Source organism: Amphibalanus amphitrite, unplaced genomic scaffold, assembly GCF_019059575.1.
Source record: "Amphibalanus amphitrite isolate SeventyFive unplaced genomic scaffold, NRLGWU_Aamphi_draft 000071F_arrow, whole genome shotgun sequence".
NCBI classification, from domain to species: Eukaryota; Metazoa; Arthropoda; class Thecostraca; order Balanomorpha; family Balanidae; genus Amphibalanus; species Amphibalanus amphitrite.
Window position 1 is genome coordinate 1,169,380 of NW_024881567.1, and position 17,381 is coordinate 1,186,760.

The following is a 17,381-nucleotide window of genomic DNA, read 5'->3' on the forward strand; positions in this document are numbered from 1 at the left end:
ATCCGTCAAGACAGCCCATATTCAGCCCAGATTCAGCCCGGATTCAGCCCATATTCAGCCCAGATTCAGCCCGGATTCAGCCCAGATTCGGGACACCTCCGATCAAGCTGAAACTCGCACACAATGTAGGCCATGACATGCCCAATCCACAGTTCAAGTCATTCGGTGGCACTCCCAGCCGTTTGACCTACAGAGGTCAGCAAAGGTCACGTGGCCCAAATTTGCACAGCAGATTGTGGCCCACCCAGTAGAGCTAGAGCGCTAAATGGCACCAATCGACTCGCCAGCATCTAATCTTACTTTCTCAACACTCATTTGACCTCTCAAGGTCATGCGATGACCTAAGGTCATTTGTGGGCTATGTCGAAAATACACTTGCACAGCAGTTTTCGAGTAGAGGGATTGACCGAATTCCAAATCAAAGCACATCATCGGGTAGCCCATAGGCCGTAGTGACTTTCCTTAAAAACCGCTTTTCGATATGTGACCCCGTTTGACCTCGGCAGGTCAAAATGTGCAAATAAACGACACTCCATACGTCGCAGCCCGGATTCAGCCCAGATACGGCACATCTCCGACCAAGCTGAAAATCGCAAAAAATGTAGGTCCTGACAAGCCCAATCCACAGTCCGAGAGGCATTCGGTGGCACTCCCAGCCGTTTGACCTACAGAGGTCAGCAAAGGTCACGTGGCCCAAGTTTGCACAGCAGATTGTGGCCCACCCAGAAGAGCTAGAGCGCTAAAAATGGCACCAATTGACTCGCCAGCATCTAATCTTACTTTCCCAACACTCATTTGACCTCTCAAGGTCATGCGATGACCTAAGGCCATTTGTGGGCTATGTCGAAAATACAATTGCACCGCAGTTTTCGAGTAGAGGGATTGACCGAATTTAGGTCAAGTAAAGACTAATTTAAAAAATAGCGAAAACGACACGTGCTGGCGAAGTCTCCAATTACTCCCCGTTTCACGATTTAAAAGAGGAAATAACAGGGAACCGCTTATCTTATTACTGACCCTGCACATACATTCATTAATTTCTTCGCTTTTACTGACATATAAAGACATACCCTTTTGAAAATTGCACAACAAGTCTGCTACTACATCACACTCCCGTGTGTCACAATGCTAATCAGCAGCGTTCACTCGGCTTGCTCCTAACTTACGATAATTATCCCGCTAGATGACATACTGTTTCTCTAATCAATCGCTGAAACTTTCAAGGAGATCGTTCAGTTGGTACACCAAAGACTATATTTTAGGGCCTTGCCAATGACAAGCATTCTAACTTTTTCACTTGACCTGGCCTGGGGACCAGAACTTAATTAAGTGACTTGGGTCTGAAAGTTTGATAGCACTTGCAGAACATTCAACAGAGCTGCAGATGGGCTTGCTATGGAGCTGCAGGTGTGCCAGCCAGGCACACCTGCAGCTCCATAGGGCGGACCTCTGCCGAGCCTGGGGCGTGTGCTGGGCGGATCAGCGACTCTCATCTTCGAGTACCTGCGGCGGGTGGGCCGTGTCGACCCCCCGGTCGACGCTGCCACGGCCGTGGCCGCCCCGGCGGCCACGGCGTGACGTGTAGAAGAAGAAGAAGAAGCTGCAGGTGTGCCGAGCCGCCGGTCCGTGGCGGCGGGGTGACGATGCGCTGTCTGTGACCGACAGGCAACTGCACGCCGTCGGCGTCAAAGGCTACCCTAGCCAAGGCGCCTTCTACTTCATGCCAGACTTCGAGGTGTGCCGCGGAGCACTGGCAGCGCGCGGCATCACCACCGGCGACCAGATGGTTGGCGCCATTCTCCAGGAGGCCGATGTCGCTGTAAGTCGGCGTGGTCAGCAGACTGTGACTACTGGTAATGGTGGCACCTGGGCGTTGTTTCATCGAAGGAATAACTTACGGCCCTCCGTCAGTTATGCAAGCATTGGCGTATTTTATGCCAATTCCGTTTCATAAGGCCGGAGACCGGAGAAAGTCACGCCATTGTAATTGAGGAGCATCATTTACGGCAAATGCTCGATTCTGGCCCAATCGATGCCATTTGCGTTTCGAAGACCGACGTAATTAACGCCAAGTAATTTATCAAGTACTTATTCGGTAGGTCAGGTCAGAATTTGCAGCGTAAATTAGGAAAAGCGTACTCGAAATAGCAACAGTCTGGTTTTTGTAGTTTTTTTAAAGAAAAATTATAGTTATGCTTGAAACGTACAGGGTGCCCAATAAGTTCCTTCTCACCTAAATTTTTCTTTTAGAGGTTTTTAAAAGCCACGCTTAATTTATTTTGTAACTGAGCTTTTGGGATTGCCATGGCAACTGTCATGTTGAAAAAAAAACTGTGAATATGCTCCACGGTAACTAATTCGTCTAGACAATTTTTTTTTTGCTAGAGAGCTCACTTCCTGTGGAGACGGCTTACGCCGCAACATAGAGGTCCCCGATACGGGTACGTCTCGGTATTTAGTCCGCACGTAGGCCATTTGCGATGGTTGAGGGTGATTGAAGCCATTCAGTCTGTAGCCAATGTCTGCCGCTAACTGCACGCACAGTCAGCAAGTGACGCCGATGATTTTTCGGGAGTCAATTGCGGCAAGTTAATGCCCTTTTTTGTCAGCTCTCAGGAGTGAGCCATGTGGCCAAAACTGTGTGGCGCCAAAGTGGCCGTCAAAAGGATCTTAACGTTAGAAAGTTGGTAAGCAGGCTTTTCAGGATGGATTACCAGCTGTCTAAGAATATTATTTCGGGGTACATAACTCACGGTCACTTGGGCTCAAACTTAACAGAGGACGCAAAACAGTCGAAAATGTCTTAAATTGGCCAAACATTTGTTTCGTTATGCCTGAGGCTAAAAAACTGGAGGGCCGATGACATCAATGTGGTCATCTGGACTACCTACTCAGTCGGTGACACACCAGGGAAATAAGCTAAAATTAGAGCGCTCTATTTATTGCTCCCGCTACTTCACCGTCTCCCATAGGGTCCTGTGTTGAGCTGGTGTCGAGGCTCTAAAAATGACGCCGATTTTTGCACCCTTCTCACGAAAACCGCTCGGACCGCCTGGAAACTAATTGTTCCGCTCTAAAAATTTCATGACCGATGGGAAAATGAACGAGGAAAAGATTGGCCCTGAAATAATTCTGAACTCCCTGTAGAACATATCGAAATATGCACTGAGAAAAAAAATTATTCCCCTGGAACACCTTTAAGGGTGTGTACCAAACTGCACCTCGCTGGGGTGTCAGACGGGTGTCACTTTTGACACCAATACAGGTGTCATTGGGAATGAAACACCGGGTGTCTGACACCCTTTTAGGTGTCTGATACCCTTTTGGGTGCACACCCAAAAGGGTGTCAGACACCCGGTGTTTGATTCCCAATGACACCTGTACTGGTGTCAAAAGTGACACCCGTCCGACACCCCAGCGAGGTGCAGTTTGGTACACACCCTTAAAGGTGTTACGAGAGTGTCCATTGGATGCCAAAAAAGGTGTCGGCACATTCTTACATTTATTGGTTCAAACAGGCATATCGCATACAATGGCATTCCTATCTTGTATACAGCAACGAACTATAAAGTACAAAAAATATGGGCTCTATATTTACGGAGAAATCCAATGAAAACTCACCGAAACACATCGGGTCCATTCACAGTGAGAAGTTACTCGCATTTCAGCAATGATAATTAACCGTCGATTATCTCCAACCAGATGTTATTCCGCAGTTCACTTGCTTTCGTTTCCATGGTGCCATGCTGTGTTGTCATCCTCACTCCAGACTTCAAATTTCACCGAGTCCCGCCCGCCTCGTCATTTGAATAAACACGGAGCAAGCTACAAATAAAAGCTAAACATTATCATGAACGCACAATCACTTGAAGAAGTACACTGCGAACAACGTTCGGCGCCACTATATCCACATAAATTCAAAAAAGCCCTGCCATCACTCACACCGCACACGCACCACGTGGCACGCCGCCGCCAACTGAAATCTAACGGCTTTCCTGCAAGGTGGCGCTTTTTGATCTTCGCATGGTTGACGCCGTGACTAGCACACAAATGACGTCACACAATGAAGCTTGCTGATTGGGTAATGATTCAAACCACTGGACCTGCTCTGGTTTCTAGCAGTGCTACGGAGTCAGAGTCGGAGTCTGATGGAGTTGGCAGTTCTGGCCGGAATAGGAGTCCATTTTGGAAGACAGAGCGGGAGTGCGAGTCACTGAAAATCCGTTAGACACCGCATCCCTGGTTCCTAACACAAGTGACGTCAGAACAATTTATGTGATGATTTAGGTTCGAATACACGACAGCTTCCAAACATTTCATGACTCATGCTGGAATGTTCCTCAGCAAATGACAACACACGTGAAGGTATCACAAGGGTATCAGATCCCTTTTAAGGAACATTTTTGTTTACACCTTTTGAAGTGTTGATGGTTTAGGGTGTTTGACACCCGAATGGATGTTGGTGTAGGACACCCATTAATGTGTCTTTCTGAATCCCATTAGGTGTGTTTAAAAGCGCGTTGCACTTGAAGGTTGTCATCGTGGTGTTGTACACCTCCATGATTCCCAAAACATTTTTGACACCAATCTGGGCGTTATATATGACACTGCAATGATGTCCGACACCCGTGAGACACCCCATGGGAATATTTTTCCTCATTTTTTTTCGCGCTGTTTTTGGTGTCAGATCCTTTTGCAAGTGTCAATGTGACACCTCTAGCAGTGTCGGACACTCTTAACATTCCGCTTCAATAAATGGCAACACCTGTGAAGGCCTCATAAGGGTGTCAGATGCTTTTAAAAGAACATTTTTGACACCTTTTAGGGTGTTTGATACCTTAGAGTGTTTGATACCCGGATGGGTGTGGGTGTCGGACACCTATTAAGGTGTCATGCTGAATCCCATTAAGGTATATCTAAACGCTCGCATGCGAACGAACACTTGAAAGGGTGTCATCGTGGTGTTGTACACCTTAATGATTCCCTAAACAGCATTTTTCAACACCAATCTGGGTGTTCGATGACACCTCCAATGGTGTCTGACACCCGTAAAACACCCCTGGGGAATAATTTTTTTTTCTCAGTGTGGCTGCAAACTAGGAGCATGTCAAAATCGACAAAACAATACAAATAAACTTACCGGGATTTTTTTATTTTCCATGCATCTGTGTATGAAATCAGTCGGTTTTTCGGAAAGATCATCTTCTGTTTAATAAATAATTCCACAATTGCAATCGAGAAAAAAAATACATTTCTGCTGTGACAACAGTTTTGGCATTGTGCCAGTAGTGTGGCGTGCGCGGTGCTGCGTGGTCGTCGGGACGGAGTTGTGAGTATTTTCGGTGTTTTAAATGGTTGATGGCCATTTGAACCAGCTTTATATTATTTCCTACAAACTTTTGCATCAAATTATTGCTTTGAAAGACCATTGAAACCCCTTATCTCTTCATGAAACACGATCATATTCATCGTCGACGAAAATGGCGCAGGACTCCATGTGCGTTTCGATCGAAATAAATCGTAAATTAAATAATACTCGATGATAAGTATCATATTCTAGTGACACATTTTCATAAAATAAGGCATAAACTTTGCAAGGAAGTCAACATTGGATAATTCGATTCTTATTTTGCTCACATATCCTTGTAGTAGTCAAATGGCATTGTTATATAAATGTAAGTATATGTTTTGGCTTAATGTTTGCTGTGAAACCACCCAGCCACTTGCTGATTGAGTGGTTTTCTGATAATTACCTGATAATCATTTCTCCTTTTCCTTAACCCTATTAGTGGCAGGGGGGTTGTTTTTATCCACCCCTCAGGTTTTTCGGGAATATCTCCGAAACCGCTGAAGTTACGATGCTGAAATTTTCTGACTTTTCCTAAAACTAAATTGGGCACATTCCCTGAAAATTTCAAGTTCATAACTTTACCAGGGGCGGCTCCAGAGCACTGGGAATTGGGGGTCCTATTCGTGAAGCGAGTCATTTGGGCGAAGATCACGATGCTGCACCAGTTTTACGAACAGTGAATGGAAGGTATCATGTGATAACATATACAAAGTTATTGTGCATCCTCTTTTGACACGTTTTTGCTATAATAGGCGGATCCAGGCGTCCAAAAAGGGGGTTATTTTTTACCTCCCAACATAGGTGCCCTGACACCGCTTATGCATGACCAATACAATTTTAGTCGTTCTCTCATAGGAAAATTGTAACATAACAAGACCATTGCCACCCTTTTTAGAAACAGTACCAACAAAAACCTTATTTACTATACTTTTTGTGTACCCCCAATCTCAATGATCTGTATCCGCCTATGATTTTTGAAAATGCATATTTTTAGGATCCATGTGAATTCCTGGTTCATTCTCTATCGATCGGCAAAAGTTGCGTTAAGTTTGGTTCAGAAACCTGGCCGTGATAAACAGTCTAAAATGTATCTGCAATTTGCCCGTTTTTACCCCCCTCTACCCCCCTATTGACATTTTTTAATTTTATTTTTTTTTTTAGAAATGTAGATCTCGTTGAGCGAAATCGAATGCCGTTTGAATTTTGAAAATCGGCCCGATAGATCTCGAGATATCAAGGGGGGGGGGGCGTAAACAGCCCCCTGCCACTAATAGGGGTAGCCAGGAGCCTGCCACTAATAGGGTTAAAAGAAACTAAAATCATTTTCAAAGTAACCCATTTTTAGGAAAGGCGGCTTGCTCATTGACATTTCATGTTCTTGTTTTGTTATTGCTGGCAGTATTTTGATACAATAATGCAATATGAATTTTTTGCAATAATAAAACTTTTTTTTGCAATAATAAATTTTTTTGCAATAATAAAAGGGCGGGTAGCGGTAAACCATGATATGGGATCTCTTATTATCTGACTTGGTAAGAATTCGAGTCAATTTGCGGATTGATTGGTGCCGTTTCCTTGCCGATATCTTGCTGACTCTCCTCACCACTTGACAATGGGCGGCTTTTGTGGTCGCGACCGGGCTGAGTCTGCCACCGAAGTCCCAGCTTATTACGCCTCAGGCAGATGTGCAATTGGCTGCCGCTGATGTCCAGCTGCTGGCAGACCAGCTTCTGGCTCATGACGCCGTGGATGCCGCCATGCAATTTTATCACGAAAGGAGATATTGTATCCCTTTCTCGCAACTGCCTTGGACGCAAACTACCATGTGAACCCGTCTGTGAATCGACTCCTACTCAGAGCAACAGTCTGAGTTGAAAACCGATAGCAGAGGCACGTATTCATCCAATATTCCCACTTCTAACATCAGAAAGGATTAGGAAACTGTGCAAACAGATATGACGAAAAAATAGATGTCCGGATAATTTCGTTACACCCTGTACTGAATTAGTTTTTGTGCCTTCGTAACATGTTACGAAGCTGTCAGAGAAAAAATAGCGTTCTGCCCCTCCAACTTTTGCTTATTTGTAGAACTTCGTTGCTTAGCAAACCACTATGTTGTTCGCATTGAGGAGCTTTGAAATGTATGTGTGATTCAAAATGTATGTGTGATTCAAAATGTTAGTAATGTAATTAAAAGAATTGATTCAGTGTTGCACATAATTAAACATAACAACCGAGCATTGCAGGTTTGACGGCCTTTTGCCCCACCACCTTCCCTGGAAAAGCTCAACCCTTGCCTATGCACAGTGGGGATTTTTTCGATCTATCGCGTCTTAATTCCAAAAATCTTTTTTGGATTTTTGTTTATTTTTTTTTGTGTCAGTGGGGCTAAGAAATGTCTGAATTTTTCATATACATATGGCATTGTTTTATCTGTATGTTCACAGCAAGACTAGGAAAAATGCGCCAAAAGTTCACACTCATGCGTGATTACTCAATGGGCTCAGTAACAGGGTATATTGAGTGAAGGGTAGGACGAACTTTGGTAGGAATTTCTAGTATAACTACTAGAAAACCTACTATATGTGGTCGGGACTAGCAAAAAGTTAGTTCAATCTAGAATATGGTAGCGCTTATGGTTGGCAGTCGTGACGCGCACGTGACAATCATTTCTTTCATTTCTTAAATAACAGGTTTTAAGGGCCGATTAGTGGGCAGATACATTCAATTAGCTATTAATAATTGATTATGCAAACATTCAAGAATCTACATCATTTAATTCTAGCCAAAATCACGCGGCGCTTCCAGGATTCGAACTCACGACCCTCGGATCTGTAGCCCGATATGCTACCGACTGCGCTACCGAGGACCGCGAACCGACGATCGGAGAGGCGGATCGCGGGTGCTGGCGTGCAGAGAAATCTTTACCCTGTACGCCGTAGAAGATCGGCTGGGTTTCGTGAAAAATGGTAGAGGAATTGTCGAAAGAAAATTCATCGATCTATCATTTGAGACTAAGAACCATTGATTCCTTCAAAGGTTGACCGAGATATCGCTCGCCGAAAACAGGCCATTTAACATGTAAACCCTATGGGCTGGTAGGAAATGTACGCCGTGGAGCAGTAGTGCTACCAACTAACTTCGGCGGGGGCCGCTCAGTAAGGCCCGAAAGTATAGCTCAATCTCATTGTCCTATCCTGTTGGTTTTATTCTTGCGAGGTTTTAAAGTTGAATATCTTCTGAAAGGCACCTTTATTAGAAATGGAATGGCAAACAGAAAATAATGCCACAACCTTACTAAGGTCACAAAAATGCAATTTACCAAAAACACTAACAGACACCATATTGAAGGAATGGTATCCTAAATAACTGTAGGAAATCAACAATGTTTTCCACACTTTTCCACTCCGAAACATATCCTATCGAATTCGCAATTTTTTCCTGCACAGGACAACGCCTAGTTTGGCTGCCGAAACTTGCCTGAACACGGAATATTCACATTAGAGTATCTTAATACCCCACTCTAGGAGCGCTAGGGCAAACAGCACGATATAGGTTTGTTCCGGACATAGGCGAATAATTTAACTTCGTGATTTATATGATGCATATTTTCTGAGACACATTCATTAGGAATAGGATGACAAGCGTAAATTATACATACCGTAACCTTATTAGGTAACCCTCGGACTTGTGGGGAGGGGGAGGGGGAAGGGGTCGGATGAAACCCCATGGTTTTCCGCAAATTACTCGCGCAAAAAGCGGCTGATTGCGACGAAACTTTCGGTGCCCTCGAGACCATCAATTTTACATCTAATCCAAAAATTTCATGACTCTGACCCAACCGACCTTTGACCTGTGGCATATTTCTCGAGACCATGTTTGGCCGGAATCGCGATTCGGCGTATGCCAGCTCACATTATCCGCGGTTTCCAGTCTTTTTGTGGTTTTAAACGTTCAACTATGTGAAATGATGTTGGTGCCATGCATTATGGTGGGTGTCATGGTCACGTGAAGGTCAAGTCAAGGTCATTGACCTTTGATGACCTTGGCTCACTTTTTCGAGTTTTACTTGTTTCTCGGGCAGTTTTTGGTGCTGATTTCGAATTAAGCAACCATTTGAATATTTACGAAGTAGTTCTGGTGCCTTCGTGTTCGTACCATGCTACGAAGCTGTCAGTAGTAGGTGACACCTACTATGGATGGCCGGCAGGACGCCTACTGGTTGAGCTGACCTGACCTGACCCGACCTGGCCTAAATGCATAAAGACATCGTCTTTGATCAAAACTAACATGAAATTAGTGATTAGCACCCTAAAATACCCCGTATCACCCAAACTTTGCGAAGTTTCAAGAGGTCTCGATTTTTCAACTTTAGTTGGGTCATTAAACTGACTTGGAAAGTCAACTTATGACATTGGAGTTTGAAATTGGATATATTCGGCCTCATCTCGTCATAGGCAGCACGCTTGATTTTTCCGAGAAGCTCTAGCTTGATCAGGGGCCAAACGGCTGAGCCGGGGGTCCAATTGAACCCCCTATACTATGTTGATTATGCACATTTACACATTTACACTTTTACAGGTAACATTCTTTCAGAACACACCAGCCAACATCTTAGCACAATTTGGCTACAATACTACCTATGGTTTGCCCTCTAAGAATAAAGACGTGCTAGATCGGAAAAATCCCCGCTGTGCTATGGGGCAAAACATAAGGGACAAAAACACAAAACAAGACAGATAAAAAACAAATTAAAATGAACTCATTACCTAATGAAGTTCAGTCTGGAGCAAAACCATAGTTAATAGGTATTTATGTCAAATTAGAATGAAAGATTAAAATCAACCTAACCAGGCCTTACGGTCTGACCTGGTCCTAACCGCCTTACTTCACCTAACTTAACCCTATTCAACCTAACCTACCACAACACCTGCAGAGGTACCTTCCTGGAAAAATGACGCCCAGGGAGGTGTCCAACGTATTGGAATATCACCAAGATTGCTTGTCAAAATGTGTCTCATCATGCTCTTGTTTGACAAGTGATGTATAATAAATGTGACATTCAAAAATAGTGATCAGAATATTCAAATAATTAGGGTGCAATGCTGTTCATCATAGCGCACACTAATCATGTTGTTTTTGTGTAGGCCGTCTGTGCATTATTGTGTACACTGCTATGTGCACCTTAAGGAAAAAAGTGACTGGTGGTACATGACAAAGGGTTGCACAACTGTGAAGTTCATGCCCTTGGTCTTGCTGGTGCCAAATGCCTATAGCTATAGCAGGATCAGTGAGGGTTGTAGACCTGCTACATACACTGTGCATTGAAGATATTGGCACAAAGTTCATCCATAATTACCAGTATAACGCCTTTTGGGCGAAGAACGAGCGAGCGAGATAGTGAGCCCTGCACGTGCGGAAGGGCGAGAGGGTGCTTCCAACGGGTTTGCGCAAAGCACCCTTCTAACTGGTCGCTAGCGGTGTGCCAAATTTGAACGCAATCGGCCCAGCCGTTCATGAGATCTGGAAGCGGCATTCTGCATGTGCAACGGGGTCCAAAATGACTTTTGCACGGCACCCTACTAACTGGTCCCCAACCGTGTACCAAATTTGAGCGCAATCGGCCCAGCCGTTCTCGAGATCTGGAAACGCCCCCTGCACGTGCGCACGTGCAGTAGCACCCTAACCGCAACACATGGGAATGCATTGCCTGGTAGGTGCCTACCTGTATGCCAAGTTTCAGCGAAATCGCCCCAGTAATTACCGAGTTACTGAAATGGGAACAAATTTGGCACCTCTGTTTGTTGTATTTTGCACGTGCACTGGGGGTGACCCACATGCATCGAGAGTATCCTATTTTGGGTAGGGATGGGTAGGTAGGGTAGGTTAGGGTAGGTTTGGGTAGGGTAGGGAAGGGATGCTGCTACCCTATAAAAATTACCGCAAGTCAATCGCCCAAGCGGCTGCTGAGATATGAGCCTCTCAAAATCACTACTTTTGCAAAACAGCTTGAACACCCTTGACTTTTCACGTGGCACGTGCCACGACGGTCACTGAGATGTATCAAAAGTAGTCAATTACGGGGTAGAAGGGATGGGGCTACCCAGCAAAAAAGACCGCAGGCCAATCGGTCCAGCGGTTGCTGAGATATAAGCCTCTCAAAAGCGTTACAGGCCGGGCCGGGCCGGGCCGGGCCGCTCATACTGAGATTTTTCCGTTATATTGAAAAGACTCACTTCGCTCGCTGCGCTCGCTCGCTGGTAACTATGCTTGCTTAACACCTAACCTAATGTAAGAAGCAACATAAATGCCCAGATGATACAGCTCTCTGGTTAACATCACACAAATTTATTGACATACTTTGCAGGTACATATTTACATTCATAGCAAATACTTTCGATTTGAGCATATTTGATTGACCGAATCCTCAATATAATCTGAATAAAACGATCACATCTTTCGATCACAGATCTTTGTCAACCAATACCAGCAGGCGCCACAATTGTAGATGTCAAAATACTTTTCGTTCAGTACACATGCACAACAGTAGATATATCATCATGGAAAAGATTTATGGTTGGTAATTCTAAAAGTCGCAGCAGTCAAATATAATACACAGAAAACCTATACACAAGATTAAAGTGCGTGTGTGCTTAAACATATACAAATTTAATGTGCTACAATACAATACGTTTGCAAAACAATTAAATGGGCAGCATGTTATACTTTTACCCTGGGCACAGTTAGGGCACATACGACATGTACACAGTGATGAACAATTAAATGAGCATATTGTACATAAATGAACATTATATACATAAAGGAGTACCTACCTACATATGAGCATATTACATTTTACTATACTCATACCCTGGACAAAGTTAGGACACATACAACATGTATACAAAACAGCAGGGGCGTCGTTTTGTATAGGCCTGGTAGGGCCCGAGCCCTACCAATGTTTAGTTATTTGGGCCCTACCAATGTTCGCTGAGCCCTACCAATCTTTTGTCACTTTTCAGTTGGTAACAAAATCAGCATAAACAGATAAGCAAATAAGCATATATGAACAGTCGTCACAGATGCGTGTGGCCTGTGGGCCGTAGGAGCTGCTGTCGCGAACCCTTCGCAAGCCGGCAGGGGGTTCTTACGGAACGGCAAGGGTCCTTACTCCTCAGGCCGGCAAAGGGTCCTCAGAGGCCGACAGCACCTTCAGAAGTTCAGTTGGGTCCTTAGAGAACGGCACGGTACTCTCAGACTCCGAGGCCTCTTGCACCAAAATCCTCTTGCACCAATGCTTGGATTATTTTGCATCGTATACCCAGTCCAAGTCTCTAATGTAACAATTTGCGTGCAAAATTTAGCAAGCACATGTAGGATTATGTATTGGGCTATTGCAGACAAATTTACCACCGTTAGATTAGCTTATTCTGAAACCGGTTTTTCGATTTTACCTAGCTAGGTAGTTTGGTGCAAGAGGCCACGGTGTGATCCTCAGAATTGCCGGTGTGGGCCACGCAAAAGTCACCGGTGGGTGTTCGTCAGATGCACATGTGTTGGGCTTTCAGAGGCGCCGGAGTGGGACCTGCACAGTCGCCGGTGAGGGCCCTCTTAAGCGCCGTTTCGGGGCCCTCAGATACACTAGTTTATGGCCATCACAGATATGCGTGGGACCCTTAGAGCTGCTGAGTGCTGGTGCGGGCCCTTCATAGGCCGACAAGGGGACCTCAGAGGTCGGTGGTGCGTTCAGGAACGCCGAGGGGGTCCGTTTAGACCGGAATAGTATTCTCAGACGCCACTGGGACCCTCAGAGTCACCAGTGTGGACTCAGTGGAGCCGTCAGAGTCGCTAGTGTAGGGCCTTACGGGGGGGGGGGGGGGTTGATGCTCCCTGTGCCGGCGAGGGTTAAATTGAGCTTAAAGATTTTACGCAAGAATGAGATGGATGAAGCATAAGTAATGCCAACTGCGCGGCGCCTCGTGGACGTAAAAAAATAGCCGATCACCCCCCCCCCCCCCTCCCGGGTGACGGATAAATGTTATGTCCCGCGAGTGTGACTTTGCATCCCCCCCCTCCCCTTTTGCTAACGGCTGCGACCGCCAGTGCGCTATGTTAATATGCATGAACCTGGGCCACTTTTACCTGCACTACGACGAAATGGCTGTACTATGACGAATATCGTGCCGCGATTCAACCTACGAATGCACTATGCCGTACTCTGAAAATCACTTGCACTATCACCGAAAATTGAAATGTGTGCACTGCCGCCTAGATTGGTCGTTAAAAGCTGTAGTCCTTATTTCTATGCCCGTGACAAGTCGCACATGACATTACGTCGCTCTCAAAACGTTAATGCGCAATGCTGGCGCCGTATAGTCGAGACTACAGAATGATGTTCCACTTTTCATAGCCAATTATTTGCCTGGAGTGGTAGGCTGTGCCGCATCACGCGGGTTGAGTTCACAAATTATAGCTATTTCCCAATGCTCACAATCGACCCGCTTAATTGCGTGATAAACGGCACAACTTAGCGCTCCGGTCAACTGATAGCTTCTGAGGAGTGGAACATTTATTGTAGTCGACTATACATCCTTCTGGTATCTTACCATCAGCTGCCTTGCAAATTCTTGGCCAAGATGGTATTAATTTTGGAGCTAGGTATTTTCAAGATAATATTTGTGCGTCTTTTCAGGCGGTGTTTTCCGCCAGATGTGCTGATTGACGGAGCGCATGCGGTGGCGCCGTGTGTTTCCCCACAGCTGATGGCCAGCTCCTGCTTCCTGATGAGTGAGACGGACCTCAGCACCCGGTTCTGTTTCGTGTGTCTGGACGGCGCGGCGGCTCTGGCGGCGCTGGATGCCGGCGAGTCGCTGGACGACGCCTTTGTGGAGCGCCACTGCGCCCAGCTGGTGGCCGGCGTGCGTCGGCTCTGCGCCTGGGTGCTGGCCAACTCGGCCTAGGTGGTCGGCGCCCGGGCGGCAGCGCCGCCGCCGAGCCTCATCCGTGCCGACATGTTCCTGTGACGGCCCGCGCTGCAGTCAATGAGCTCCATCGCTGCCATCAACACTCAGCATTCTGCAGTGGTCTGCTGTGCCCGTCCGACTGTGACTGCTGACTGAGTCCGTTCTGTCTTGCCAGAACGGACTCAGTCATCAGTCACAGTCGGACGGGCTCAGTCACTGCCGAGTCGCTGCGAAGTTGCAGCGGCGCATACGAAGCGCTCGATTGGTGACAATTCAACGGAATGAATGGGTCCAAAAGACGGAGGAAATTAGAGCGTTGATGACTTATCGTCGGACGGGCCGCAAAAGAGACTAGCCAATAATGTCGAGACGTTTGTTTTATAGTTCGTTTTTATTCAAAAGGGATTTGGCTCCAAGTAGCTTTGCACGTGTTTGGCCAGAGAAAAGGACAAAAACTGAACCAGAGAAAATCGAATGTCGCCAAAGTTTAACATGTGAATCATTCCCGATTAATCCGTACGTGCGTTTTAGAATTTCGTACGTGCGTTTTGGAAATAGATGGAACAGTGGTGATGTAATGCTGTCGAACTTGCACTACATGTGATGCATAACTATCATGGACAGAATCGCTTACTCGATTCTAACCTCGGTAACAGTGAAAAACGGAGTTTGCTAAAATTTGTTGACAATTCGCGCCATCATACGGACAATGGGTGCCAGCTGCCACGAGTGACGTCATCATAGTATGCTCATTTTGAAGACAGAATTTCCATGTATTTACCGGGCACAATGTAAAATAGAATATTTTTAGGTAAGAAATTAGCCCCAGACGCTGAAGTTGACGAAGCTCACGTGAAAGCTTCCATAATGAACTTGAAGCCAAATCCCTTTTGAATAAAAACAAACGCATGGTTGGTTGGCCCGGCGTCTATTTACCATTTTCAGGGTCAAGTGGTGATGGTGCTGACCCGACTGGAGCGGCGGAGCCCGCCCCGTCGCGTCGCCGGGAGGTAGGTAGGTAGTAGCCGTTCTCACGACGGGCATCTGGTAGGGGGGAGTGGGGCACATTGTGTCAATTTTTACCAAAGTGGCTCTAGCGCGCACTCTTTCAACAGCTTGTGTTTGATACTTTCCTGGTATATCCCCTACAGCAAGAGCTTCAAATATTCCATTAGTGTTCCGGCTGCATCTCCATTGGTTTCGACGCTAGAGTCGGTTATGTGTCGACGCGTCGTCTGACAGAAACTGCCCCATACACGGGGCAGATTCTGTCACCTGCAGGGGCATATTTTATCAGTAATGGGACACATCCTTCTTCAATTACTGTATGCCATCCAGTGTCTCTGGAATGTTTCATTTTAACCCTCGCCCTGGCAGGGCATTTTTCATAACACGGCCTGGCAGGGGGGGGGGTCGATGCGACCTCCCCTCGCGATTGGCTCCTATGGCACCTAGAAACACCAAATTTGGTAGGTAGGTGGGCTTTCTGGAGTTCTCGCCCCTGTGCAAATTTGTTTGCTCTAAGTCAATATTTAGGAGGGTTTTGGGGGGAATAAATGTAAAAATTTCGCTAAAAACACGTCAAAAGTTTTTTTTCGCCTATAACTTTTGATCTAATTAAGATAGAGCAAAAAGAAAAGCACCAGTGAACTCCGTACGTCATGGCGCGTCGAATGATATACTTTTTAGCCTGCTTAAGGGTACTTAAAGTTTTTCTTAATTTTTAAGTAAACTTTAATTTAACCCGGCAGTTGCTGGGGTATTTCGCCACCCACCGTTTGCTGGGGGGGGGGGCGTTAAACGCCCCCAGCCGATAACTCGAGAACCAATAGGCGCAGCGAAACGCACGAGGCGGCAAACGAAAGAGCGCGACGAGACGCTTCAGATGAGTACTTTAAAGTTGAATTTTGAGGTCACAGGTCGGGTCAAGGTCAGGTCAAACACCTGAAATCGGGCTTTCAGTAGCATGGACTTCAGGACTTCGCAATGGGCGCCTCTCGTCATAAACTCTGTCCAAATGGTGCACAATCCATCATATTAGGCCTACAAGAGTGTCAGCTCCATGTCGGGGTCGATCAAGCATAGGTCAGGGTCAAGGTCAGGTCAACCGGGTAGGCACATATCCCCGAAAATCAAAACTGATATTCGCAGCCTATGACACATGTTTTATAGGTAATTTGGGGCGTAGAACACGATGGTGACATTCATTTTATCATATGTGTACGTGTTTGGCTCAAAAAGTTCAATTTAAGAAATGCATGTATCATGGTCGTGAAGTAGTCACGAAAAATTGCCAAGATTCAGTTCAAGATTATGGAAAATGCGGAACGATAATCAATAATCGAAGATAGCCATTTGATTGATCATGGTATTGGCAGTCTAATGGCGTTTACGGCATGTATGTATGTCTATTCTGTGATTTTATATGATTTTTTGAACATATGCCGTTTTTGGTCGAAAACTCAGAAATCATGACGTCACTAAAACCTCGATATCTCAAAAATTTTCCGACCGATTTTTTTGAAACTTTGTCACAATAAACTTCAATCAATTCCCTACAGGTACCCAAAATTTGGCGCGCCTGCGGCGCGCCGTTTTTATGCTATGGCCCGGCGAAAAAAGTGGGGGCGTTTAACGCCCCCCCCCCCAGCAACTCGCAGGTTAATTAAGTTCAAGTTTACCAAATTGCATCATATAGCATATCATTCGATTCGGCTGATCACCAGGAACACAATGACACCATTTTTAAGCTCTAGCGTCATTATGTGTCCAGTTATTGGCGAAAACGTCATTTGACCTCAGTTGACCTCATTTGACCTGACCCATGGATAAGTACATACACCAAACAAAGAAGCACCAAGTGACCTGCTGTTAAGTAGGGCGGGTCATCCGAGAATTTTTTTTCGAGGACACAAAATGAAGACCGAAATTCCTACGGAGCATGTCACAAGAAGACTGTGTGAATTTTTTCAATTTTTTTGGTTGAGGTTGCGGGTCGCCGCAGCCAATTAATCAACCGGGTTTTTCGCTACATTTTCACTGCACGCGAGTTTTGAGCACAAATATCA

The 17,381-nt window shown here is 45.7% G+C and overlaps 1 protein-coding gene across 1 annotated transcript in view; it reads left to right on the plus strand.

Annotated features, from left to right (window-relative positions):
- Positions 1–15,232, plus strand: part of LOC122379094 (aspartate aminotransferase-like) — a 250,586-nt gene extending 235,354 nt beyond the window's left edge. Inside the window, exons 8-9 of the mRNA XM_043361024.1 lie at positions 1,666–1,819; positions 14,110–15,232. Of these exons, the coding sequence (XP_043216959.1) occupies positions 1,666–1,819; positions 14,110–14,310 (355 nt within the window). The 3' untranslated portion in view covers positions 14,311–15,232. The remainder of the gene's footprint in view (positions 1–1,665; positions 1,820–14,109) is intronic.
- Positions 15,233–17,381: the final 2,149 nt, after the last annotated feature.